The 25,674-nt window shown below is 57.1% G+C and overlaps 1 protein-coding gene and 1 long non-coding RNA gene across 11 annotated transcripts in view; one reads left to right on the forward strand and one right to left on the reverse strand.

The window, feature by feature from the left end:
* The window catches only part of KAZN (kazrin, periplakin interacting protein), a 1,126,623-nt gene that overhangs the window by 1,057,951 nt on the left and 42,998 nt on the right, over positions 1-25,674 (forward strand). For 5 of the 7 annotated variants that reach the window (XM_023260038.2, XM_023260039.2, XM_023260042.2 and 2 more), the window contains 5 exons: positions 2,102-2,272; positions 10,027-10,216; positions 12,304-12,434; positions 15,307-15,357; positions 16,740-16,863. In XM_023260038.2, coding sequence (XP_023115806.1) covers positions 2,102-2,272; positions 10,027-10,216; positions 12,304-12,434; positions 15,307-15,357; positions 16,740-16,863 — 667 coding nt within the window. Of the gene's footprint in view, positions 1-2,101; positions 2,273-10,026; positions 10,217-12,303; positions 12,435-15,306; positions 15,358-16,739; positions 19,332-25,674 lie in introns of those variants that run through there. The other 2 variants (XM_045034763.1, XM_023260043.2) reach the window with 2 other exon arrangements.
* The window catches only part of LOC111561932, a 28,560-nt gene continuing 11,805 nt past the window's right edge, over positions 8,920-25,674 (reverse strand). For 2 of the 4 annotated variants that reach the window (XR_006583693.1, XR_006583692.1), the window contains 2 exons: positions 17,594-17,670; positions 8,986-9,382 (listed from right to left, as the gene is read on the reverse strand). This is a non-coding gene — a long non-coding RNA (uncharacterized LOC111561932). The other 2 variants (XR_006583691.1, XR_006583694.1) reach the window with 2 other exon arrangements.

Consider the following 25,674-nt stretch of genomic DNA (forward strand, 5'->3'; position numbering starts at 1 on the left):
CAGTGACTGCAAAGAGACGCGGAGACAAAAATGATCCCGGGGTCCTAGTGGACCTTCCTGATTCAAGAATGTTTTGTAAGCAGCCTCTCGTTACACCAGCCAGTTCGAAGGGACAGTCCTTAACCAGTTATTCGTTTTCCACAGGCTTCTATGATCGAGGCTTGTGGCTGGGTGCTGGGGGCAGATGCCCAGGACATAGCTCGGCCCGCAGGGGAGGAGCTCCCCATCCGGGTGGGTGCCGGGGGCCATGCCTGTCACCTGTTTGCACCGACCCCACCTGAACCCAGCCCCACAGAGAAAGGGCTAACCAGCAGTAGAATGCCTCCTTGCACGGAGACTCTTGCTTCCAGAACGTCAGAGTACAGCTTCCCCTGCGACTGCACGACACGCTGTCTGTGTCTTGCCGTCACCCTAGGAGGTGGTATCACCACTGCCTCACAACTGGGGTGACCGAGGTTTGGGGAAGTTGAAGAACTCGGCCAGTGTTCTGCAGCCTGCAGGGGGCCGAGCTGAGACTCCTACCCGGGCACTCCGACCCTAAAGCAGGTGCCGGCGACCCGTCCTGGGAGGGATCGTCCCCCGCACCCCCTCCTCCAGACTGCACTAGGAAGTGGGGGGGCTGCTCACACCCCGCCCGAGGGCTGACACGTGGTGATGGCCTTTGTAGCTGTCCCAGCAGCCGGGACGCACGTCGTCATTTCTTCGGCAGCATCTGTCACCCGCTGCTGCTGGCCGGGCTGCCATGCTGGGACCCGGGTACACGCCAGGAAACCGACGTGGCACATCCCTGCTCTCGCGGCGCACGCGCTACGGCTTTTCTCTGTGAGCCCCGCGGATGCGGGGATTTTTTTTGTCTGGCTCATGCCTGCCGACAGCATCCGTGAATATGGCTGGGTTGAATGACCAGTATCAGGCAGCAGGTTGGAGGGAGCCCAGGGCTGCTCTCGGGTGAGTGGTCAGGGAGGGCCGCTCAGAGAGGACGGTCGAGCAGGGTCTGCCGTGCGCTCGCACCGTGCTGAGCTCCCCGCGTGGATTGTCTCATTCAGTCCCCAGAACAACACCCTAAAGTACCTGGGGTATTATCCCCACGGTAGAGACCAGGGCGCCCAGGCCCGATAGTCATCCCGGCTGGTCCTTGCAGAGCTGGGATTTGACCCGGACTCTGTGTGTCCACAAGCCATAGCTCCAGCTCCATGTCAGCCCCAGAGAAGGGGACAGCCCTCGGCCTCCTTGGCTCTGGCCGTCTGGAAGTCGGGCCTTCTGCGACAGGGCTGTTAAACAAGGCAGGATGTGCCCCAGGCCATACAGGGACCTTGAACGTGGCTCCTGGTCTGGTGAATCAGAAGACCTTGCTGGGTGGGTGGGCGGGGCTCCGTGCTGGGACCCTTCTTCTCGGGAGGGGCACCTGGCCTTCTGACACCAGCTCGTGGCCCTGGGAGGTCAGGCCCCCTGATTGTGTTCCCCGCCTGCTGGCTCTGCCCCTGCGCGGCCCTTCCCTCTGCACCCCGGGAAGAACGGCTCCTGGCGGGGGCACTGGCGGAGGACGGTGCTGCATCCAGACCCAGCAGCGAGCTGAGGGGTTCGGCCTGCTCCGTCATCGGCTGTGACCTCGTGAGGTGCTGCGGGACCCCGTGGCCGCCAGAGCAGCCGGGCTGCAGGTGTCTCCTGGGCCCCTCCGTGCCTGGGACACACACATTACCAAACAACAGAACAAAGCCCCACACCCGTTACTGACCCAGACTTCCGTCAGACGCCATGTATTTCCCACGTGTAAAGTCATTTGATCTTTGTAACTTGAAACAAGCAGTGTCGACCCCCTGCCCCTCTCTTAAAGACGGAGCAACGGAGACTTGACGAGGTCAGACGACTTAACCCGTCACGCTCATTTGCTCACTTCTTGTGGAAACGCTGTTCACTGAGCATCTACTAACGGATTGTCTGTGTCCAGTCCCCCCCCCCCCCCCGCTAATCTGTGGCTCAGCCAGAGCGCCTCCCCTCCCCTTCCTCTGGTCCAGGGGTCAGGGCCCCCCTCTGGGTGTCTGTGGGCCGAGAGGCGGTCCCGCAGCCCCGCTGTAACTCCCCTGGTGCTCCGTCCCCACAGGAGAGCGAGGACGCCGTCAAAGCCCTGGCTAAGGAGAAGGACCTGCTGGAGCGTGAGAAGTGGGAGCTTCGGCGCCAAGCCAAGGAGGCCACGGACCACGCCACGGCGCTGCGCTCCCAGCTGGACCTCAAGGACAACCGGATGAAGGAGCTGGAGGCCGAGCTGGCCATGGTGAGACCCCACCCCACCCCCCGCTCACGCAGCCGGGGCACCCACGACGTGCTGCCGGGGACAGGGCGCGCGGACAGGGTGGGTGGAGGAGAGGGTGCGGCTGGGTGCGGGGTCTGCTGTCTGCTCAGGTTGACCGCTGAGCCCAGGCCACAGACTCTCCTCCACCTGCAGGGATGAAATCCACCACACTCCCAGGCCACTGTCCGCAAAGAAACCAAGCCCGTCTTGATTTAAAATACACATATTTAGGGGCGTCTGGGTGGCTCAGTCGGTTAAGCGTCCGAATTCAGCTCAGGTCACGATCTCACGGTCCGTGAGTTCGAGCCCCGCGTCAGGCTCTGTGCGGACAGCTCAGAGCCTGGAGCCTGCTTGGGATTCTGTGTCTCCCTCTCTCTGCCTTTCCCCCACTCACACTCTGTTTCTCTCTCTCTCTCTCTCTCTCTCTCAAAAATAAAAACATAAAGAATATTCTAAAATACACGTATTTGTTTAGGAAAACATTTGCTTTGGGAGGAAATGCACCAAAAAATTAAGAGTGGTTATTTTCTGGGTAGTAGGATTGTAAGAGATTTTTAGTTCCTTTGTTTCCCCTCCTGTTTACATCTCTAGTGAAAAATGTGTTACTTGGGTTGTCAAGGAAAAAAATGTTGTTCTTTTTCTATTCCAAAACAAACCTTCAAAGTACTTCCAAACTCTGTGTTTTCCGTGGAGGTGACCAGCCTGCATGTGGGGACAGAGCACCCAGGTGGTATGTCCGGGCCTGGCGGGAGGGGTCCAGAGCCCTGCGGTCCTGTTCTGCCTGCCCCTGCGTGACCTGGGGCCACTCACTGAACTTCTTTGGGCTTCCGCGCCCTTTATCTTGTATCAGAATGGGGGAGATGGTCTTTACTTCACCCTGCCCTCCCAGGAGGTGGCTGGGGGAAGCCCAGGGATCCCATGACTTAAGTAAGGGGCCTTTGAAACCACCAGGGTCTCAATGTGATCGTGGCTGGAAGGAGACTATGCAAGGTGCTCATGAGGGGTGGGGAGGCCCACGCAGCTCTTAGAACTCAGGGTTCTCCCTCAGAGCTCCGACACTGACCAACCATGTGCTGATGGCCATGGGTTCTGGGTTTGAATCCAGCTGTGTGACCTCGGGCAGGATCCTTCACCTCTTGGGGCCTGTTTCGAGTCTAAGTAGGGATAATGGCATATACCCCACGGGGCCTTTATGAAGGTTTCAGTTAAATAATGCAGGGGAAGCACTTAGCACGTGCCCATACACAGTGATGATACGGTGACACAAAGGTTCTCTACGATCACTTCCTTCAGGATCGTGGGCCGCACCCGTGGCAGGTCAGGACCCCCTTGGGCCCCTCCTGGGTCTCCTGTCCAATGCTGACCCCTAGTGGTGAGAACTGCCCAGGCCAGAACAAGGTGCAGCCGCCAGGTCCCCTCTGGGGAGGGCTTTTCCCGGCCCTGAGGTCCCCGGTGCTAAGCCTTTCCCCCTGCAGACCTAAGAAGTGGGTGCTGGGGGAAGCAAGGTTCCTATCCTCCCAGGTCTTCCCAGTGCCCGTGGGTGGACAGCTGTGTCTTTCTTGCCTCAGAGCACTGGCCTCAAGCATTCTGGGTGTTTCTGGGACTTTTCAGGAGTGGGAACCCAACCACCTCTGTTTCCGCTCTCCCCATGCCCAGACTGGTCAACCTGCTTCCGTTCTGGCCAGCAAAACTCAGGTTCTGGCCGCCTCCTCTGGCAGGCATCGCACCCCCCTGCTAAGTGTGCGTCGTCACGGGGAGTGTTTCCAGCTCCTTATACCATCAGCGGGGCCCGTGTCTGCCTAGGGCTCGGCCGCAAAGCGGGGGGCCCTGCGGGGAAGCATGAGAGCCCCAGCTCTGTCGGGGTGCCCAGCAGACTGGAGGTCTCCTCCGCGGAGCACCATCCAGAGAAGCTCATGTTGGCCAGCGTGCGCCCCACTGCACTGCTGCCCAGGCCGGGACCGGAGGGAGGGCGCCACCCCTGTGCGCGTGCCTTGCGTCCTTACGGGTGCAGCCTGGCTGGTTTGGCACAGGGGGTGCACTGGAGGGCCAGGCTTAGAGACGGCTCGCAGAATGGGACGCCCGGGTGGCTCGGTCCGTTACGCGCCAGACTCTTGATTTCGGCTCAGGGCACGACCTCACGGTCCGTGGGACTGAACCCCACGCCGGACTCTGCGCGCACAGCGCGGGGCCTGCTCGGGATTCGCTCCCTCCTCCTCTCTTGGCCCCTCCCCCCTCCTCAAACTAAACATTTTTTAAAAAAGGAAGAAATGGCTGGCCGAAGCCAAGGCAGCCGCAGAGGTGGGGAAGCCAGGGTTCTAGACGGAGTGGGTCTGCTCAGCGGCCCCCCCCCCGGGGAGCAGGAACCCGAACCCTTTGTCCTTTGAATTTCACCTCCGTGTTTTTGTAAGTCTGAAAATGGCCCATCTTGGGTCACACGGTTACCACTCACCTGGGGGTCCTGGCTGTGGCCACTGGTGATGAGTAATTTCTCAAGTGACCCTGAGGTGCCCCCGAGGAGAAGGGAGCTGAGCTGGTCAATTCCCACCCGCCCATCATGCCGTGACACGAGACCCGTGGGAAGCGGCCTGGTGCCCGGTGAGAACGAGTGGGCCCTGTCCTAGCTTAGCCACCGCCCGCTCCCCGGTCTCCACACACCTTGCGTAGCTGCTTCACCTGAGTAAGAAAGAGCCAAAGGCTTTGGCTTCCCAAGAAGCAAAGCCCCTGGCTGTTTGCTGGCGGCAGCACCCACGCTCCCCCTCGGCCGCCTGCCCTTCGGGTGGACGTCTTCCCGATGACGACTTCCGGCCCAGCCAGACATTCCCGCACGTGGCGTGGCTTCACCCCTGTGGCCGCATTGGCTTTGTGGCACCACCCCGTGGGGAGAATGCATGTATTATTTAATATGTTGTTTTACTGAGATGTCACATCCCATGAAACTCATCCTTGCAAGATGTACAGTTCGGTGGATTTTAGAACGTTCACAGAGCTGTGCGACCGTCACCAAACAATTCGGTTCTAGAACAGCTTGCACCCCCCCCCCGACCCCAAAAGGGAAACCCGTATCCATCGGCCGTCACCCCTCACGTTCTTGTGGTGCCCGCTTTAGGGACGTGGAAGCGGGCTCGGAGGGCGAGAGGCTCACCCAGAGCTGCCCAGCAGGTTGAGAGGCAGAGCTGGGAGTCGGGGAGGCCCCGAGCTTCATGACGTGGAGGCTTCGGCTCCGTGCGGGGCCTCTGTAGGGACATCCGGCTGCTGGCCTGAAGGGGCCCCTCCCCCACCAACCCTCGCCTGTCCCTCGGGCCCTCCTCGCTGGCCTCCGTCACACGGAGGGGGAGGGAGACGGGCCTGCCAGCCCCCGAGAGCACACGCTTCCCCCAAGGGCAGGCTAGTCCTGCCCCCCAGGACCTTGGTTCGTGTTGACCTAGCTTCCTATCAGCACTGTGTCTCCAGAACAGGAGGCTTTTTTATGTTCACTACACAGTCGGTCAGCGGGGCTTCTCACCCTCAGCACTGTTGACATTTGGGGCCGGTCCGTCTTTGTTGTGAGGCCTTCCTGTGCCCTGGAGGATGGCCACCAGCTTCCCTGGCTTCCACCTGCTAGATGCCTTGGGCACCTCCCAACTGTGACCACCAGAAGTCTCCGGGCATTTCCCAGGGTTCCCTGGGGGAGGTGGGGGTGGGTCTCGCCCCCGTGGAGAGCCCGCCTTCAGTAAAGTTGGACGTTTCTCAAGCGTCGAGCGTGGGATGGTCTAATCTTAGCATCTCTCTTAGCCGTTCCATTCTAATGGAGTCCCCCGTTGGGTCCCACCATGTTCGGGCTGTGTGACCTCTGACAAGGCACTTAACCTCTCTGAATCTCAGTTTGCACACGTGTGAAGTCAGGGCTACGAGGCCTTCCGCTGGGGGGGGGGTGGGATTGTGAGGTGAGGTGACGGTGAGCCAGGGCAGGTGCGCACCGGTGCTCAGTGAGGGTCACTTACTGACTGGTGTTGGGCACCTAGACCCATCCTGTCTTCAGATTCCGTTCCACTGGCCAGTCACTGTGTGACCTCAGGAGTCACTCTTAACCTGCCTGGGCCTCAGTTTCCTCATCTGTGAAAATGGCAGCCGCCACAGACCCAGGCGAGAGTCGGGCGCGGTGCAGTAGGGGTGGGGGAGAGGCGGGGTCAGGCGGCAGGGGGATGACGGGAATGGCCCGAGTCTCCATTCCTTTTCTGGCGGTGCTCCGGGTGCTCCTTTTCTGGTGCTCCGGGTTGGTGCTGCTTCTGCCCTCACTCCCAAGAAACCCGCCTGCCGCAGGCACCACCCCCCGGCCCTGGGCCATTGCCGTCTGGGAGCAGCGGGCCAGACCTCACAACCTGCTGGTGTTTTCTTGGAGGATCCCCCCCAGCAGCCTTTGGCCAGCAGAGATGTTCCCTGGACAAGCAGGAATCCCTCAGAAAGCTAACGAAGGGTTCCGCTGAGCCGTGCTCCCGGCATCCCTCGGGGGCCCGGGCTTACTGTCCAACATGGAATCCCTCCTGGCTGCCGGTCAGCAGACCCTCCAGCCGGTCAGGTGCCTTCATCTACCCCGATCCAGAGGGAGGCCCCGGGCAGGGTCCTGCCACCCCCTGGATCTTATCGGCCCGTCTCAGGGCATAAATGATCCCACCAACCTCGATCACTGCTTCTTATGGAACGTGCAGTGGTGCAGCTGGCGTCCTGGGCCTTCATTGGACTTAGTTCACGCCTAACTCCTACTTGTGAGGTGGAAGATGTTTCAGGATTTAACAGTCACTAACCTTTATTGAGTATTTTTATCTTAGGCGGGGGCTCTGCATAGCAACTGTGTTATCCCCATCTGACAGAGGGGGGCATGAAGGCACAGAGCGGTGAGGGACCTCGCCCAGGATTCCCCCCCCACCACCAGGAAGTGGCACAGCCGGGCTCAAACCCAGGCAGTCGGGTTTCAGAGCCCAGACTCCAAAGCCCCCTCGTCCCACAACTCCAGGGGCCGCTACTTACATGGCAGTGATCTCCCTCTGCCCCCCGTCTTGCTGGGGAGGACCCTGAAGCTGAGGGAGGTGGAGGAACTTGCTGAAGGTCACAGCAAGTTAAACAGTAGAAGTGGAGTTTGAACCCATTTCTGACTCGTGTCATAACAGGGTGTTTGAGCCAATGTCCAGTAGCTCGAAACTTCGGGTGCAGAGTGCTCAGGAGAGGGTAAAGGCTCAGACAGAAGAGGGAGTCAGAGCTCAGGGGAAGCTCCCAGCATTAACTTGCATTTAGCGGAAGCGGTCAGCCAGAGAAATGCTGCGTAGACTGCCCCGGGGAGCGGATCCCGTGTGCGCACATGCCTGTATCTTAAATTAGACTTCACACGCCGCTTTTTGTAGGTCTTGTCTCTGCCACAAGTGGGCCATTTGTAAGAGGTCCCTGTGCTTCAGAACTCAGGGGTACCACCGCCCCACCCTGCAGGACCAACCACAGGGGACCTCCCAGTTGTCAGGTAGCAGCGATGTCGAGCTGCCTGCTGAGTTAGAAGGTGCCTCTCCCAGGCCTAGATGTAGACGAAGCCCCCCCTGGGAGAAGAAAGCCAGGAGGGGACAGAGAGGGCATCTTGCCTTGGGTTCTCCCGTGCTTCGCGCCTACGTGCCCGTGAATGTTTGCGAGAAGGCCGAGCTGGGGGTTAATTAGCGTGATGGCAGATTGACCTGGGGCTCCCGTCTCCACCCCGGGTCCACCTTCCAGGCAGCCGAGATGGATGGGGCCCAGAGGAAGCAGGGAGCAGGGCAGCTTAGCACGTGGAGTGGTGCCCGGGATGGTGGGCCAGGAGGCCAGATGCACATGACCTAGAGGGAAAGGAGATGTGTTCCCAGCTGAAGGGCCCTGGCGGCCAGGAAATGAGGGTCTCCATGGTGCTGGGTGGCCGCAAGCCTGTGGCAGCTCGGAGATGCACGTCGCTTGCCCCTTCCTTCAGCAGAAGGATTAGTCTGTTGTTCGTGCAGTAAGTTAACACAGCAGATTCCCTGAGCCATCAGCCTGGACACGGCAGGGCCTGCTTCCGTCTATGCTGCGGATTTTTACTGATCGCTGCATGTGCCCTGCCCCGAGCGAGGTGCTGCGGATTTCATGGTGACCAGGCACACCCCATCCTCTGCTTCGTGCCCCCAGAGTCTGCATTACTTGTGTGGTTATTTTCCTTGCCGCTGAGGAGCGTGGGTGCCATAGGAACCCCAGGGCTCAGGGCCAGGCTCCCAGGCTTGGGACCCAACTTGAACATTGTACTTGCTGTGCATTCTTGAAGAAGTCACCTCTCTCAGCTTCCAGTTTCTCCTCTGTCAAGCACAAATAATCTTACCCTCCCTACCTGAAGCCCAGGGCTGTCGTGCTGAGCACATGATAGCTTTCTGGCTTGGGGGACAGGGCTGACACCTTCAACTCAGCCTCCCTCTGCCGTGGAAGGGGGGTGATCTCATAGACTTGGGGTGTCCTTGCTCTGGGGTTTTCATTTTACAGGTGGGGAAGCCGAGGCTCAGAGAAGGCAGTGACTTTAACTTTTTTTTTTTTTTTAATGTTTGTTTATTTTTGAGAGAGACAGGGAGTGCAAGCAGAGGAGGGGCAGAGAGGGAGGGAGACACAGAATCCGAAGCAGGCTCCAGGCTCTGAGCTGTCAGCACACAGCCTGATGCGGGGCTCGAACCTGTGAACTGCAAGATCATGACCTGAGCCGAAGCCGGACACTTAACCAACTGAGCCACCCAGGCGCCCTGGCAGTGATTTTAAACATAGCTGGTCAACGGGATAAGGGTATATCAGGTTTTAGGCCAACGACGATCCATTTCTCTGTTTGGAATCTCTTTCCCAAGAGCTCCTGCTCTGCCAGGAAGAGTTTGGGACCTTGGGCAAGGTATAGAACATTCTGGAGCTAGGACCGATAAGATTTTTAAATTTTACCCGTGTTCGTATCAGGGTCAAAGCCAGCACTCACGGTGACTCTGTTATCTGTAGCAACGTCCCAGGTTGTCAGGTTCACTGGAGAGCTCACAGGCCCCTGCCTGTGTCCCCGCTCGACCCTGGCATGATCTTGGGGAACCAGTTGAGAAAGAGAGGCTGTGGTGAAAAGAATGTGCATTAATGCATGGCTCACATGTGCCCATTTTCTCCCCCAAGTAATGTGAGATCACTTCAGTAAAACCCCACCTACGTGGCAGGGAGATCACCCAAGGCTGAGAGATGTTGGACTATCCCTCCTGCCCTAAGTCAGCCCCAGACTTGTTCCTGGGCTTCCTCCTGTGATCCTGGGAGCCAGGTTGAGGGTTTGCTCTGTCCCCTGCCTGCACTGCACAGCACCTTGTAAAGGGGAGCTCGTGGGCTGAATTTGGGAGGAGTTAGGGTGGTCAGGCAAAGCACCCATTTTCCTCCAATCTCATTCAAATCCCAGCTGCTCCTTAGAGAACTCGAAAGAATGGGTGATAAGTGTCTCCTTGGACCCCCTCTCTTCTGCCTCCTTGGTCTCCCTCTCTCGCGTCTCCTTGGTCTCCCTTTGTGTTAGCAGGAACTAAGGGGCAACCCCAAAGTGAGGCCTGCAGTGCAGGTGCTAGACTCTGATGGGCCATGCCATTCAGAGTCAGAGCTGCCCAGGTAGCGAGGGCGGATCCATGGCTTTCTCACCGCGGTGGGTCTTGGCCGAGCGACAGGCCGGGAGATCCCCTCGATCCCATTTTTTCTCTCCTGTCTCCCGGCCCTGTCTCCAGGCCAAGCAGTCCTTAGCTACGCTGACCAAGGACGTCCCCAAGCGGCATTCCCTCGCCATGCCGGGCGAGACGGTGCTCAACGGCAACCAGGAGTGGGTGGTGCAGGCGGACCTCCCGCTGACCGCGGCCATCCGGCAGAGCCAGCAGACTCTCTACCACTCTCATCCCCCCCACCCTGCAGACCGGCAAGGTGAGTCCTGCCCCCGGCCTGGCCCAGCCCTGGCTGCGGCCGCTTCTTAGGAGGCTACTGACCTTCCCAGGGCGGGGCAGGCAGCCTCTCCGTTCACACTGTAGCTGCGTGCGGGGGTGTGGGGCAGAGGCCACAGGCTTGTTGTAACTGAGAAGTCTAAGAGACGGACTTCAGGCACAGCTGGCTCCTGAAGACCGGATGATATCTGGGTTCCCCCCCCCGCCTCTCCGCTCCACCTGCCTCCATTCGGCCTCATCTTTAGGCCCTCTCTTTCCACGGAGCAGCAAAACGGTCTCCGGGAGTTTCAGGCTTTTAAGGTCTTTAAGTGCAAAGGTCAGGACAAAGAAAAACTAAGCGCTTTCTCTGGGCGTAGGGTAAATCCCGAAGAAGGACTCTGATTGGCCAGCCTGGATCACGTGCCCACCCCTGGACCAATGACTGTGTCTAGGGAGCGGGAACACGGATTCTCCAGCCTGGGTCTCATGGGATCCTTTGGCAGGGGAGACCGCAGGGCGCCTCGCAGTCACGGGGTGCATGGGAGGGCCACAAGTAAACGTCACACGTGTTCCCTCTGGGCACTGGTGGGAGGAAGGGTGCGGCCTCCAGGCAGCGTCCGTACCCACTGGCCGTGGTACAAGCCCCAAACCCCTCCGCCCGTCCGCAGCCCGCCTGGCTCCGTTCTCTGTCCCTGTGTTGAGTGGCTGCCTCTGGGCAACACGTGCAAGTTGGGGGTTGGCCGCTGGCCTTTAGAGCCCGCAGGTGCTGCCGTCGCCCAGCTGGGTACCCAAGTCCCTGACCGCAAAGCCCGCTGTCCACCCTTCTCCCCCGCCAGCCCCCCACATCGAACCGTATGGCCCCTGGCAGGAAGGACGATCTTTGTCGTGATGCAGCCCAGTCCGCTCCCTGCTCCCATGCTGCCTGCCTACAGGAGGCCCTCAGTCCGTCTGGTTCAACAGGGAGTGAAATCGGCGGAAGATAGGCTCTTTGGTGGGGGAAAAGCGCGGGGAGAGCGGACAGTTGGGGGAGGCCTCTCTCAGGACAGGCGGAGAGACCTGAACGGTGATAACTCCTCCTGATGGAGCAGCGGGACCAGCCAAGACGGAGGCAGGAGGGAGATGCCTGTGTCAGGCACTGTCAGAAAGCCAGTGTGATGTGAGCCAAGGCTGGTAGGGTGGCCGGGCCCACATCCCTTTGGGCCTTGGGGGTTCCCCCCCCACCCCACCCAGAGTGACCAGATGCCCGGCTCTGCTGCAGCGTGAGGCATGGAGTCAGCAAGGACTCCCGTTCATTGGAGGCTGGGAGGCCACACGGTCTTCCGGGTGAGAGACGGCAATGGCTTCGGCTTGGGTAATGACAGTGGGGTTGGAGAATAGTGGATGGATTTGGGGGTGGTGTTGGAGAGAAGTGGACGGATTTGGGGCGCCTGGGTGGCTCAGTCGGTTGAGCGTCCGACTTCGGCTCAGGTCAGGATCTCGCAGTTTGTGAGCTCGAGTCCCGCGTCGGGCTCTGTGCTGACAGCTCGGATCCTGCAGCCTGCTTCAGACTCTGGGTCTCCCTCTCTCTCTCTCTGTCCCTACCCTGCTCATGGTCTGTCTCTCTCTGTCTCAAAAATGAATTAATGTTAAAAGTTAAAAAAAAGAAGTGGACGGATCGGGGGTTGTGTTTGAAGGTGCTGATGACTGGGTGCTGGGTGTAGGGGAAAGAGGGGACCCGGTGGTGGCCGCTAGGCTTCTCACTTGGGAAGCTGGTGTTGACCAGCGGTTAGGATTGAGCCAGGTCTAGGGAACGTCCAGCTGGTGAGAGCATGGTGAGGACAGTCATCCAGGTCCCTGGAAACTCGGGCCTCTTCTCCTTCACTGCGGTTAGGAGAGGGCCAACTCGGATCCAGAGGCCATGCGGGACCTTCCCAGGAGCTGCCGTTTGGCCGTGTGTGGGTCTGGGGAGCGGAGGGCAAAGGGCTAGACAGTCTCTTCTCCATGCCTCGGCATTCTCACCTGCGTAACGGGAGCACAGGGGCGCCACTGCAGGGCGGCACAGGCAAGGACATGCTCTCCATCCCTCACTCACCAGCTGTCCCTGCTTTCCAGCGGTCAGGGTGAGCCCCTGCCACTCGCGGCAGCCCTCTGTCATCTCCGACGCATCTGCCGCCGAAGGCGACCGGTCGTCCACGCCAAGCGACATCAACTCCCCTCGGCACCGGACACACTCCCTCTGCAACGTAAGGCCAGCAGCAGCAGGGCCTGGGCCCCGGGCCCTTGCCTGGAAACCGCAGGGGTGGGGTGGAGGGGTGAAGACGTACCCGCTGTTTCCTCTCGTCCACCCAGGGAGCACTCTGGCGAAGGCATTTCCTGTTCTGTTCTCTCCTTTTGCAAGAAGAGATGGATGTGGGGAGAAAGGAATGAGGCCTGTTTGCTCCTTGTGTCCGGGAGGGCCAGAAAAACCCAGAGGAAGGCGGGCCTGGGTCGGCTCAGGGTCCGTGCAGCCTGGATTACCTCTGGTCTAGGACTGCGGGCCTCTCCTCTCAGAGGTTCCTTCGGGGCCTTACCAGCACCCTTCACTTCCGTGGAGAGCCAGCTCTCAGTCCTTCATCCTGGGATAAGCCAGGTTTTGTCTTGTTTTTTAATTTCCAGGAGTCTGGGCAAATGCTACTTCTGGAGAGGTGTCCCACGAATTTGTTCTCGGGTTGTTTTTTTTTTCTTTTGCTTACTTAATCAAATGCTCTTTGATGGCATACTGGGCACCAGCTACCAAAAGGTGCGGGTCCCTGGCCACCTCACTCTTGGTGACTGGCAGAGCAGACAGTCGGGCTCCCGAGAAGGGGACGAAGGTGGGTCAGGCATCTGAGGACAGGAGGACACCATGTGGAGGGTCGAACGGGAGACATTGGATCCGGGGTGTGGAGGCCACGCTACAGTTTTGTTCTGTCACATGGTTGATACTACGGAGGGCGGCTCCCCTGCCGTGAAGGCAGACACACAATAGAGTTAGGCGTTCAAGTGCATGAGAAAGCTTTCTCAAAAATTCACTTAATGTTTTATTAACCAGTGAGACTGACAGGAGGAATGAGGTGAATGCGGTAGGAAAGACAGACAAAATAACCATCACTTGCCACTGATCTGCTTTCCTAACCTGGAAACTCAAGAGAATAACCTCTAAAGCTATTAGAACCGATAATGACCAAGTACATTAACGGGACTGGTTGAAAATCAGCATCTAAAAATCAGTAACTTTTCTATCTATGAATAATCGTACTGGAAACTCTTGTCCAGTCTACGAGAACAATGGGGAGTAGCTAAAGACTACTGATAAAAGTAGCTAAGCCTGAAATTAAAATTGTTGCCTTCACCTGGCAACACGGACCGTGGGGATCGCTGGCCCAGGGCTTCATTCAGCCCAGGCCGGATGCCAAGAAGGTCACTTCGGGCCTGAATCCCACTCAAGGCTGGGATTCTTTGCTAACTGGGGCTTTAAGGAAGCAATCTGTTCTTCTCTAGTTCCCACGACAATCCCGTGACAGAGGTGGTCTTGAATGACAGAACGAGGGCCACTAGAGGGCCTCTGACATCTGTCCTCTGGTTCTGCGGGACCACTGATGGGCTGTACTCAACAGCCAAGGGTCCCCTCATTCTTCGACCATGGGCCAGAGACTTAAGAGTAGCCATGCACACCCCAAATGAGAAGACCTTCCCAGGCGCCATATTTTGTCTTCTTGTGGTGGGCCCAAGGGGGGGCTCTGATAGCCAAAATCCCGTAGGAAAGCCCATTCTCAGCACGGGTTCTCTAAAGACCTCTTGAATTGCATTTGGCCTAGCCTTTTGCTCAACTTGGCCTTGACACATACCGGCTGTTACAGGTGGCAGTCCAGCATATTTATTTCCGAGATCACAGGCCCCCTGCTGCCAGGAAATGGGTGCTTTGATAAGCCAGTTGTCCGCACACAGGTATTTCAGTGGGCACTGGCTTCATTCTCTTCCCCATTAAAGTAGACCTATCTCAGTGGCCCGCCAGATTAGTTTCTGTTTGCAAACCTTGGGCTGGGACTAAAGACTAAACTAGCATTTGTTCCCTTCCCGCCCACCCTCAGCCACGTTCATCCCCCATTTCAACAGATGTGCACACAGGTAAGCCAAGAAGAGCCTAGAAAAAGCACCAGGTAACCCTCTGTTCTCAGGCCTTGGACCTAGTACCAGCAAGAACAGCCCAGCCCAGACTAAGGACTTCCCCATCCTCTTACTCTGTGGCCACTAATTTAGAGCAGAGGTGGGGACCAAGTACAGGGAAGTTGAAGATTGATGGACTTTGGCCCAGATGACATACTTTGTTTTTTTCATGGATATTTTGCCTGCAATTCTGGAAACCACCATCAGAGGGCCCCCCCCCCCAACTAATGACTTGTGATCCCAGGGATCCGTTTGCCCCCCCAGGCAGGGAAGCCAGAGTCTGGGCTGTAGCGAAGGCTTTGCGTACAGCCACCTTTGCCTGCCCACGGAAAGCAGCACTGGACCAGGAAGAAACAGTCCCAGATCTGTTCCTGTTCCGCTTACAATTAGTTCCATCACGTTGGATTGTCCAGAGCCTCTCTGTATCTGTAAATCAGGCTAATGAGCCCTGCCTGCACCTCCAGAAAATAAGAAATGCATTGAATTGCGGGGGGGAATTAGAAGCTACATGGTCTCCCGTGTCTTCCTGTCCTGAAATTTTTTTGTGTTGTCTTTAAAACCATATTTATGAAAAATCCCAAGCATAACCAACCTCCAGTCCCAACTTGATGGACCAATTGGGACAGGAACTTAGAAGCCTTCAATTGACTGATCTGTTGATCAGCGGGTGTTGGGTGGGGGAAGGGGGTCATTGAGAGACCTGAGTAGGCAAGAGCACCCCAGGACCTCTGGACCAGGCAGCGTCTTGAACCCCAGGTGCCATTGCTGAGCCATCTGGGAGTGTCTGCTTCAGGGCGGGCGGGGGTGGGTTCCCCAGCACAGAGGCAGGGTGGTCCCTAAGAGAGGGCTAAGGCCCCATGCTCCACGGGCCACCTCTGCTCCCATGTGTCTTGCGTCTCTGTTTCATCTTCTCCCTCTTTTTGGCTGCAGGGCGACAGTCCCGGCCCAGTTCAGAAGAACCTGCACAACCCTATTGTACAGGTAGGTGTGCCTCCCCTGGCCCTTTGGGCCCACTCCCCCCACCCCTTGTTCCCCTGGGCCCTCGGCATCCCCACTTCCATTCTTGGACACCCAAGGCAGAGAAGAGTTAAGCCACTGCTTCAGTCCATCCAGGTTTGGCGTCTGAGCCAGGCTCGGTGCCTCGTCTGCCCTCCCCTATCCTCTTTCCAGTCTGTGGACCCACTAAGTGCATCATACATCCTCCGTCCCACTGCCCTGGTGAGTGGCTCCTGGCAGCCAATGGTTGATGACCCAGGCCAGAGGCTCACTGGGTCCCTTGCTGCAAGAAACTGTTCTTTCAGTACCCTGTCAGCAGTGAGGAGGGGACCGCAGGCAGGAAAACCTGGACTGAGAGTCGAGAGGGGTCTCTGAGACGGACTCTCTAGTCCTGGGGTTCCCAGATGCTGGTCTGTGCATCTCCATCAGGGTCCACCAGGAAAGACTTTGCAAATGCAGATTCCGGGGGCCTTTAAGCCTGAAGGATCTGAGCCCCCAGGTGTGGGATGGGCCCTGGAATTCAGGTAATTCTGGTGTGTTTTGGGCACCATTAGTCTAACCTCCACCTTTCGCCCAATGACACTCCATGTCTTTGTGTAAGGCACTGGACAGTTTGTAAAGCCCTCCTATAGACACCACCGTCTGGCCCATTAGCCCGCACAGGAGGCCATCCCCAACATCACTGTGGTCTCCACATCACAGCTGAGGAAACTGGGCTCAGAGAGAGGCAAGGGGCACTCGAAGAGTCCATGGGTAGTGACCTAGTTAGGACGAGAACTCAAGCTCCAGCCTCCCCGCTCTAGTCCACCCTCTTGGCCAAGGCCTTAAGGTCCAGGGCCCTTGCTCGTGGCTGGCACGAAGCTCAGGTCGCCCCCTTCCTCATTTTCCAGGCGCCCCTGGGGCTCCTTTCCCATGGGGACTTTGTTTTTACAGGCAACCTGTACCCCTGCCGCAGTGTCCCCGCAGACGAGGCCCGGGGCCCAGCGGGAGCCAAGTGCGCAGACGCGCTCCTGCAGGCCGTCAGGAAGCACCCCAAGGGTGTGGGCAAACTGACAGCTGTAGAGCGGCAGCTAGCGGTCGTTTAAAGGGTTATCATAACCCGGCACTGCTGTAAGCACGGTGGTCCTCGCTGCCACCCTCACAGCGGCCTTGGGTGGGTCCCGCCGTGGTCCCAGAGAGCTTCCGCAAGTGGGCTCCGCCAGCGAGGAGGGGCAGACCCTGGCATTTCACCCACCCGTGTCCCCCGCCGCCGCCTGCCCGCCCCCTGTCCCCTCGCCCCTCCCCCCCCCCCCCCCCCCCCCCCCCGCACCCAGCTCAGGTGGCTTTGTTCTTCTCCCTCTACCCCCGCCGCCCGCCCGACTCCTCAGTCACTAGAGGATCTTGAAGACCAAAAACGGAAAAAGAAGAAAGAGAAGATGGGATTCGGCTCCATCTCGCGCGTCTTCGCCAGAGGGAAGCAGCGGAAGTCCCTCGACCCCGGCCTCTTTGATGGTACCGCCCCTGATTATTACATAGAGGAGGACGCGGACTGGTGATACCCGCCTCCCTGCGCCTGCCGCGCGCAGGCGTGTCTGTGCGTGTGGACGTGCGTGCGGGGGAGGGGGGCGCGGCGGGGCGTGCGTGGCGGGGCGTGTGCGGGCGCGAGCTCCCGCGCACGTGGGTGCTGGGCGTGGCCGAGCGCGGGCCCCGCCCCCTGCGGCGCCACCTCTGTAATTGATGTACATACTCCAACCGTGTGTGACTCTGTCAACTCTCTGTCGTCCTCGGAGCGATACAGTCGTGTTGTTAATCTGGGTTTGTTTCTGTTTCTTTTCCGTGTTTTGTTTTTTTTCTTTTTGTTCGGTTCGTTGGGTTGTTTTTTTTTATTTTCCTCACCCTCCCCCCCTTCCCCTCCCCTCCTCCTTTTTTATGAAACTTGAAAACTTGAAGGACTGCTGTGTATTTGTAAATAACAAAACTATTGTGCACTCCGTGCTTGTAAATGTCCCTTGTCCAAACTGCTATTCCTGGAGCCCGTCTGCCCAAGGATGTGGTCTGTTTTTGATGTCCCGTTCCCCCGCCCCGCCCCCCTGGTGTGAACGCGTGGGACCAGACCCTGTCCCCGGGGCGCCGAGTCACTTTAATCCGCAAGCTGCCCAAGTGGTCGGGTAAGGTCGGCTCCTCGCCAAGACCCGCGAGCCCGGCCAGGGGATTGGGGGCGGGGGGGGGGGGGGCGGCTTACCTTGGCTCGGCGTGCCGGAGGTCAAACGGGCTCTTTTTAACGGCCTGCCAGTTTTTAAATTGCGTTGCCGTTTCTTTCTTTATGGAAAAAAAAAAAAAAAAAGAAAATTGTTCCGTTTAATTTATTTGCACAAACGCAGAAGACTTATTCTATCTAAATTATTACATAAATATTGGAATGTATATTTTTCCATGGGGTGGGCGGGAGGCGGGTGTTTTGTTGACTTGTCTGTTCTATTATCATGCTGCTGCCAAACTGTGCAAGGTAGACTTTAGGGTGGCCAGAACCCAAGGACCATTGGATTTCAAAGCTTGCTTTTTTCCGTTCTTTCTTCTCTTTCTCCCCCATTCTTCTGCCCCTGCATGGAAGTGCACTCCACCTTCCTTCCCACCCATAGCTCTTCCCCCTTTCTAAATATCTATTTATCTCAAATAAGGAAAACTGGCCTCAGTGAGCAGAGGGCCAGCTGTGATGGTCACCTTCTCTTGGGTCTGTCTTTTGAGAGCGGTTGAGTTCAGAGTGAGACAGCCAATCACATGACCACAGGGTGTGGCCACAGGGACCCTCGGCCCCGAGTCGGTGCCACGAGGGGCCGCGAGAGGCCATAGGTTCTGCCCTGCAGCTGTGTCTTTCTCATCCTTGGGTCATTCTGCATGTTGGCCAGGCAGGTGTCCTTGGGGGAGGCACCCACCTCAAGGGGAGGGCTGCTGGGGACACAATGTCCAGCACCAGAACCTCTCTGCCCTCCCCATTCTGGTTGGTTCCTCCAGCCACACTTAATAGAATCTCCCGGGATCCCTTGGGCCCTGTCCTCTCAACTTGTCACAACAGCCTGAGCCCCCTCACCCCAGGAGAGAAGGGCTGGCAGGAAATCTGCCCATTTGGGGAGCAACATTGGCCCCAGTGAGGCTTCACCAGCAAAGGAACCGTGTGCATTATAACGCCAGGTGATGGAGAACTCGTGAGCTTCTAAGCCAGGGCCTCCTAAGGCCTAAAACTAGCTTAAACCTTTTCTTTTGTTGACCTGTGGATCCCCCCTCTCCCCCCGCTTCACCTTAACTAACACAGCTCGATGACCCGCACCCTCTGCACAACCGTAGTGGCGCTTTCTGCTAACTGTAACATTTTTCAGCTCTTACAAAGAAAGGAGATTTGAAAGTGCTGGAGAATCTCTATCAGAAAGATAGGATATTTTGTCCAAAGTCTCTAAAGCAAACAAAAAAGCACCAGTAGGCTGTTCCCTTTCCTTCTGACTCAGTGGGGGCCGGGGGGGCGGGCAGGGGGCGGTTGCTGGGCAAGAGCAGGCAGGGTACCTAATAAGGATCTTTCTGGCCTCCTTCGGCTAAGCTGTTTAACCGAGCCTGGCGGCGAGGGAGAGCGGCCGGAGCTGACACCTTTCTCTCCGGAGAGAGACTTTAGAAAATACTTTTCTCCCCCGTGATTTTTTGTTTCCTTTCGGTTGATTTTTACTGTTTGCCCTTTACTTATGAGAACCTAAGATTGCAACCACTCCTGGTAATGATTTAGTAGTTCCTTTTCATTTCAGTTTTTGTAAATTAGGAGATAAATCTAAGAGTTACTAAGGATGATTTATTTAAGAGAACTACGTCAAATAGCGAATGAGTTATGGGTAAATTAGTTGAAAATAACTTTTCCCATGGGGAAGGTTTCTCGAAGGCATGGATGCAAATATAAAATATAAAAAAAAAATCTAAATAAAGCTTATTTTAAAATATTATTGAACTCTATGTTATTTGAGTGCTTCTATCTTGCTCCGGGCGGGGGGCAAAGCCCCTGCATGGCCTGCTCCTTGAAATTCCAGGGCTGGGTCCGGAGGGGCCGAGGAAAGCTGGCTGAATTCTGGGCCCGTGGTGGGGCTGAGGCCAGGGTGGCCTCCCAGAAACATCTCACCTTGGCCGCCCTGACTGTAATTTGGGGGAGCTGTCAGCATCCAGGGCTGCCTGTGGTCCTATCGTGCCACCTCTAAGCCTGGCACCCTGGCCCTGAGTTCTCCAGTTCAGCGGCCCCGGTCAGCTTTCCTCTGCTTCCTTCTCGCCCCGGCCATCCTTCCAAAGGCCCAGAGATGGGCCTGTGAGTTTGGGGCACGTTACTTCCTGCAGACCTCAGTGGGCCTCTGCATCGTCCCAACGTCCCACCTACCCTGGGGACAGGAGAGGAGCTTAAAAGAGAAATCAATGGAGTCACAGGACTTTCCTGAGCAAGCCAGTGTGGGCCAGGCTTTTTCGAGTCCCAGGAGATCCCTCCGATGCAAAGCCTGGGCCTCTTCCCAGTGAAACTCCACAGTGTTGCCCAAGAAGAGGTCACCCTGGATGCCCCAACCCCCGATTGCAGCCAGGGCCTTCAGCCTCTATCTCCCAACTTAAGGACAAATCCTCTCCAGTCCCTGTCATTTCTGCTGGAAGAAAGCTCAAAGTTCCATGATCTATGAACCATGCCGAGAAGTCGTACAGCTCAGGACTTCGGGGAACTTAGGGACGTCCACCCCGGCAGTTCTCAGCCTGGCCACACGTTAGAATCACCTGCAGAGCTTCTGAAAACCGTTAACCGATGCCAGGCCCCATCCCTGAATCAGAGCGTGGTTAAGCCTTCTCTGGTGCATTCTAAGGTGCAGTCAGCATGGAGAACCACTGGGCTGAGGAGGGTGAGAAGCCCAAACTTACATGCCACTGCTCCCCGCTGTCTGGCCTCATGCAGACATCACTAATCAATCAAAGAGCCCCTCCCACCCAGCCCAAAGTGGCCTCTGATTTCTTCACTTTACAAAGCCTCAGACAGCCCCTGCCGATCAGTCAGACTTTGGCATACGAGGGGAAAGCCTTTCTGTCATCCCGAAACTAACTCCACCACCCCACCCTACCCGCCCTGGACTGATGGGAAGAACTTTGGCCCAGAGAGGAGTGACCTGGCCAAGATTCTAACTATCGCTCCTCTAGTCCTGTAACCTTTTCAAGGGCTGAGCCATACCTCGTTCAAAGCTTTGTAGCTCGACTCAAAAGCCACACTACCTCCTTTGTTAATCTTCTCCAAGACCTTGCCCCCAGATGGTCCGACTTCAAGTGGTACCTATTAGAAATTGAAGTCGGGATGCCCAGGGCATCTAGGGCCAGTGTACAGCCCCACAGGTTGCATACTGCGCTACTCCAGAAGGCACTACTGTGGAAATGGTGCCCTGAGTTGTACAGTGCACAACCTGCACAGCTGTACTCAGTGGCCCCTCCACGTGCTCTCCCACCCATGCTGGCAGGCTCCAACAGATACAACCTAATAATGTAATAATAATAATAATCTAACAATTATTAAAGCACTTACCCGAGCCATGGTCTATGCTGCACATTTTACATGCATTAACTCAGTTAACCCCCCCATAACTGATGAGATAACTACATTTTTGATGAGAAAATGGAGGTTAAGTAAACCATCCAGGGTCAAGGAGCTAGTAAAGAATAGAGCTGGATTTCAAACCTAGGGAGTCCATAGTGCCTTGACCACTCTACCATCTGGGCAGTGAGGGGCTGGGCCTGGTTGGCAGCTCACCTTGCCCACCAGGAGTCTGTGGCACAGCCTAGCACTTCCTTGCTGGTGGGACTGCATCTGCTCTATCCATTCCGGCAGCCTTTTACCCCCAGGTCAGGGAGACTAGATACAAGCTGTAGTCCCGCACTGGTGCTCCATCCGGGCCAGAGGCGTGCCCCCATTGGCCCTGCTGCAGGACCCCTCGCTGCACAGAGCTGCCGCGGTCTCAGGGTTAGCTCCGCCCCCGACGTGAGGTGGCGTCTCCCGTCCTGGCCACAGCCCGGGCCCAGGAGCCACCCACACCCATGCCCAGTGGGGAATCCCAGTGCCATGTGGCTGCAACATACGAGGTCACCAGCCCTTTGACCGTGAGTTTTAAAATATCTACAGGGCCTCTCACCCAAAACCTGCATTCTCACAACACGGGCCTCACAGACACCCCACCCCCAGCCCATCTGCTCCCAACAAACGGCTCTGAAGTTTTTTCCATTCACACCCCACTAGGTGGGGCAAACACTGCCATAGGCCCACATCTCCCACCTGTTCCCACTGTCGAGTAGGAAAAGAACTTGGGGATAATAAAGTATCAGGAGGGAATACATACAATCACAGCTTTGTCTTAGAAAAGGGTTCATAAGTTTATGTTATGAAAGAATGCCCTATAAACGTGAAGATAACGTAGGAGTTTGATCTGGACCGTACGTTAGAAGCGTTTGAACATAAACATCAGTGCATCGCTAGTGAAGTGTCACGGTACAGGCCAACCGCGGGTGTAGATCTTGCTGGCAGCCAGGGTGTGGACAGTTCGTCCCAGAACCACCGCCACCTGGGGTCGTGAAGCCCAGTTACTGAAAACATACGCAAATATGCAACCCTGTGTGTACTCTTAAGGGCTCTGACCACCGTCCCCAGCAAACAATCCATGAGAACATGATCCCAAGAGGACTGATCTTTAAGCAGCAAGAACAGCAGTAACTGAAAATCTTGCCCCGGTCTTCCTGAACGTGGCAGGACCTGCCAATGCCCAGCCCGTCCCCAGGAAGGCCTGGCAACATTGTTGGGCTGCTCGCCCTTCTGAATCCGAGGCCCCAGGACATACTGGCGGACTGCTCGTCCGCATTACTGAGTTTCAGGTTTTGTCTGATCGCTTTCTTAACGGGTTACCAGTCAATAGCAGTTAATTGCACCAAAACAAGATAATCTATGAAATTGCACGCCGTGCTCCATCTGGAGGACGCTTGCAGCCCCTCCCCCTCCCCAGCGGGGCCAGGCCGTGCCTGGATCATGGCTCCAGCTCTGGCCCCTGCATCTGATTTCAAGTGAGTTGTCTCACCCGTGAGCCTCGGGGTCCTCTCGTCCTCTCCCCTCCTCACAGGCTCAGAAATGAGTGCTGAATGCGTTTTGGAGCCTGGAAAGCACCGGCCCCACGTGGCCCGCATTCCCCCATGATTTGAGTGGATTTAAGTTCCATCGGGGGTAGGAAAAAAGTGTGGAGGCGGCTTGATAGACATCTTGAGCGCAAAGAGGACTCAAGCAAAACTGGTCCCTGGGGATAAAACCTGCTCATCAGGCTGTGTGGACCTGCTATCCCTCCAGCTCCTCAGAGCCCAGATGTAGTTCCAGTGCTGCTTTGTGAGAGAACCCAGGCTTCCCCGCCTCAGAACAGGGAGGCTTGGACCTGTTTGCCCAGAGCATCCACCAGCCGAGACGCCATTCTTTCTAGGTTCGAAGGAGAAACATACTCCCTGCTGTGGCCAGCACAGCGATTAGGCTGCCCAAGCCTAAGTGCTTGGGACAGAAGCCCCAAGGTCACCCCGGGGGAGCACACGTTCTAAGGACACGTGTGTCAGAACTCGGGGCCAGCCCGGTCTCACGTGCCTCAAAGTCTGTGCAAATATTCACTTATCTAATCTTCCCAGTAACCCTCCAGGATAGATACTGTTATTATCCCCATTTTATAGATGAACAAACCAAGGCACAGAGAGGTCAAGTTTCTGCCCAAAGTCACACAGCCAGGAAGAGGCAGAACCGGGTTTCAACTCCAGCACTGGTCTGACTCCAGAGTCTATGTCATCAGTAATTGCGCTGTATGGTCTCCCCCAGGGACAATATCAATAGGAAGCTTCAGAGAACCTAAGAAAGCCTCACTAGCCCAGCCCCATGCAGGCTAGCTCTTTGGGGCTCAGTTTTTCTACCCAACAGAGGAAGGAATTGGAATAAGCAGTAGTTGTCAAACTGTGTTCCATGGAACCCTTGAGGGTTCCTCAGGTCACTCCAGAGGCTGCCATAGCTGATCAAAGAATCAGCAGGCAGGGCTCCGGTCCTACCTTCGGCCAGAAGCTCTGCCCTTATCTGTTGCACGCTGTACCTCCATGCAGGAGTCCATGTGGAGGGTCCCACGACAGGAAAAAACATGAGAAAGAGGGAGGGGGAGGTGGGAAGAAAAAAGAGAACCACACAAGATCGGTAGTTGAGAAACCTGACCACGCCTTGAGTTTTGAGGATACAGATTCCCAGGCTCCATCTTATACCTACTAAATCAGGTCTGTGGGGGGGGGGGGGGGGGGTGAGGCCCTGGGATCTGTGTACCGAACAAGTTCCCCCTTGTGGGCTCAGCTGCCAGAGGTTCGTCCCACGGGGCAGTGGCTGAGGGTGGCATCCTGCCCACGGGTTTCAGCATACACTTGCCATCGGGAAATTTCCCCAAGGGACCGTGACTAGGGAGGGCGAGGCTGCCTTTCCGGGGCAGCTCCAGATCCCTCGGGGAGGGCGGAACCATGCTCGGGCCAGGCCCTGAGGAGCAGAGAGCGAAGGGGTCTGGCATTGGCGTACCAGCAGCCCCCCGCCCCCGGGCAGAACCCCCAGCGGTACACCTGTTAGAGTCACAGAGAGGTGCCCAATTCTAGAGGCACACAGCCAGGAAGTGGGGGGGGGGGGGGGACAGAAGTCAGACCTGGGTGCAGGCCAAGTTCTGAGCGTGGCACCTGCCATCTCAGACTTGGCCGGGGCCCGACGGTGCCCCGTGGACAGCAGATGCTGAGCCCTACACGTTGGGAGCCAGGCTGCCCGAGCTGTGCCCCGGGGAGCAATCTGGGCGATGCTGCTACTGAGGGAGGGGCCCAGCAGGGCTCTGCCCAGACCCTGCCCTCAGGCTCCTAAGGAGGCCCAGCCTGCAACCCAAGAGCCCCACCACCCCAGCCCAGTGCAGGCGGGAGCCCGGAGCCCGGCTCTGGACTTCCCGTTCCCAGCGTGGCCAAGGACTCGCTGTGTGACCACTGGCAAATCAGTCCCCCTCTCTGGGCCTCAGACACCCTCCAAAATAAACCAGGGCAGTGGTGGCCTGTGGAGTCCTAGGAGTCCTTGATGTCTGAGGCCATCTCCCCCCCCCCCCCAAACTCATGCCCTTCAGCCCAAAGGCCAGTATATTTCTCTTACAGATACGATTTCGTGGGCACGAAGGGTTTGTAATGCCAAGGCAGTGTGAAACCCTAACCCGTGGGTTCGGTCGTCTGAGCTCTGTCCCGTGGGCGGCCTCAGACCTCCTCACCGTGGAGAAGTCGCTCCCCTGGGCACCCCCAGACCCCTCAGCCCTGCTCCGCACCAGGAGGCCACGTCCGTCCCCTGGATGAACCACAGCGACATTACATAGAAGAATGCCCCTGCCAGGGAGCAGCCCTTCACAGTTTGCAACGCTCTTTCTCGGGCAGACCAGGGTCAAGGCTAAGAGGGTAGACTCCAGGCAGAGTCTCTGGGTCATCGGCTACCTGGCAACCTCAGGCAAGTTAGTGAACCTGGCTGGGCCTCAGTTTCCTCACCTGTACGCTGGGGACAATAAAGCATCGTCAAGGGGTGGCCGCAAGGAGGGAAGGAGTTACCGCATATGGAAAAGGCTTAGCTCAGGTGGCAGTAAATGTCAGCCGCAATGATGTTGGTGAGGACAAAGACAGCAGTGACCTCATTTCAGCCCCTCGCCCGCCCTGTGAGACGGGCAGGCAGGCCCCTTGGTATAGGTGTGAAGGAAGCTTAGTACAAGCGTGAATTAGAGCTGAGAGGGCTCTCATGGCTTCTTGCCCACTCCCCTCGCATTATGGATGGGAAGGGACGTGCCTACAGCCAAGCAGGGTGTCAGTGGCTGAGCCGGTTCTAGAACCCAGGCTCTGAGCAGGCCACAAGATTCGCGGCGCGGCGAGGCGGGGTGGCGGGGAATAAATGCTTGGGTCGTCTTGGAAACAATGCCGTGTCTCTAACCCTTAGAGAATCAACACAACACGTTAGCTCTGTAAGGCTCTGACAAGTTCTGCAGTGAAGAAAAATACCACACTTTTTTCCACCTCGTGTTTCCCAAACTTAATGGACCACAGAACCATGCATTTTTTAAGGTTTATTTTGATAGAGAGAGAATACAAGCAGGAGAGGGGTAGAGAGAGGGAGAGAGAGAGAGAATCCCAAGCAGGCTTGCACAGTGTGGAGCCTGACGCGGGACCCGAACCCACGAACCGTGAAATCATGACCTGAGCCGAAACCAGGAGTCAGACGCTTAACTGACC

The sequence above is a fragment of the Felis catus genome, chromosome C1 (assembly GCF_018350175.1).
Source record: "Felis catus isolate Fca126 chromosome C1, F.catus_Fca126_mat1.0, whole genome shotgun sequence".
NCBI lineage: Eukaryota > Metazoa > Chordata > Mammalia > Carnivora > Felidae > Felis > Felis catus.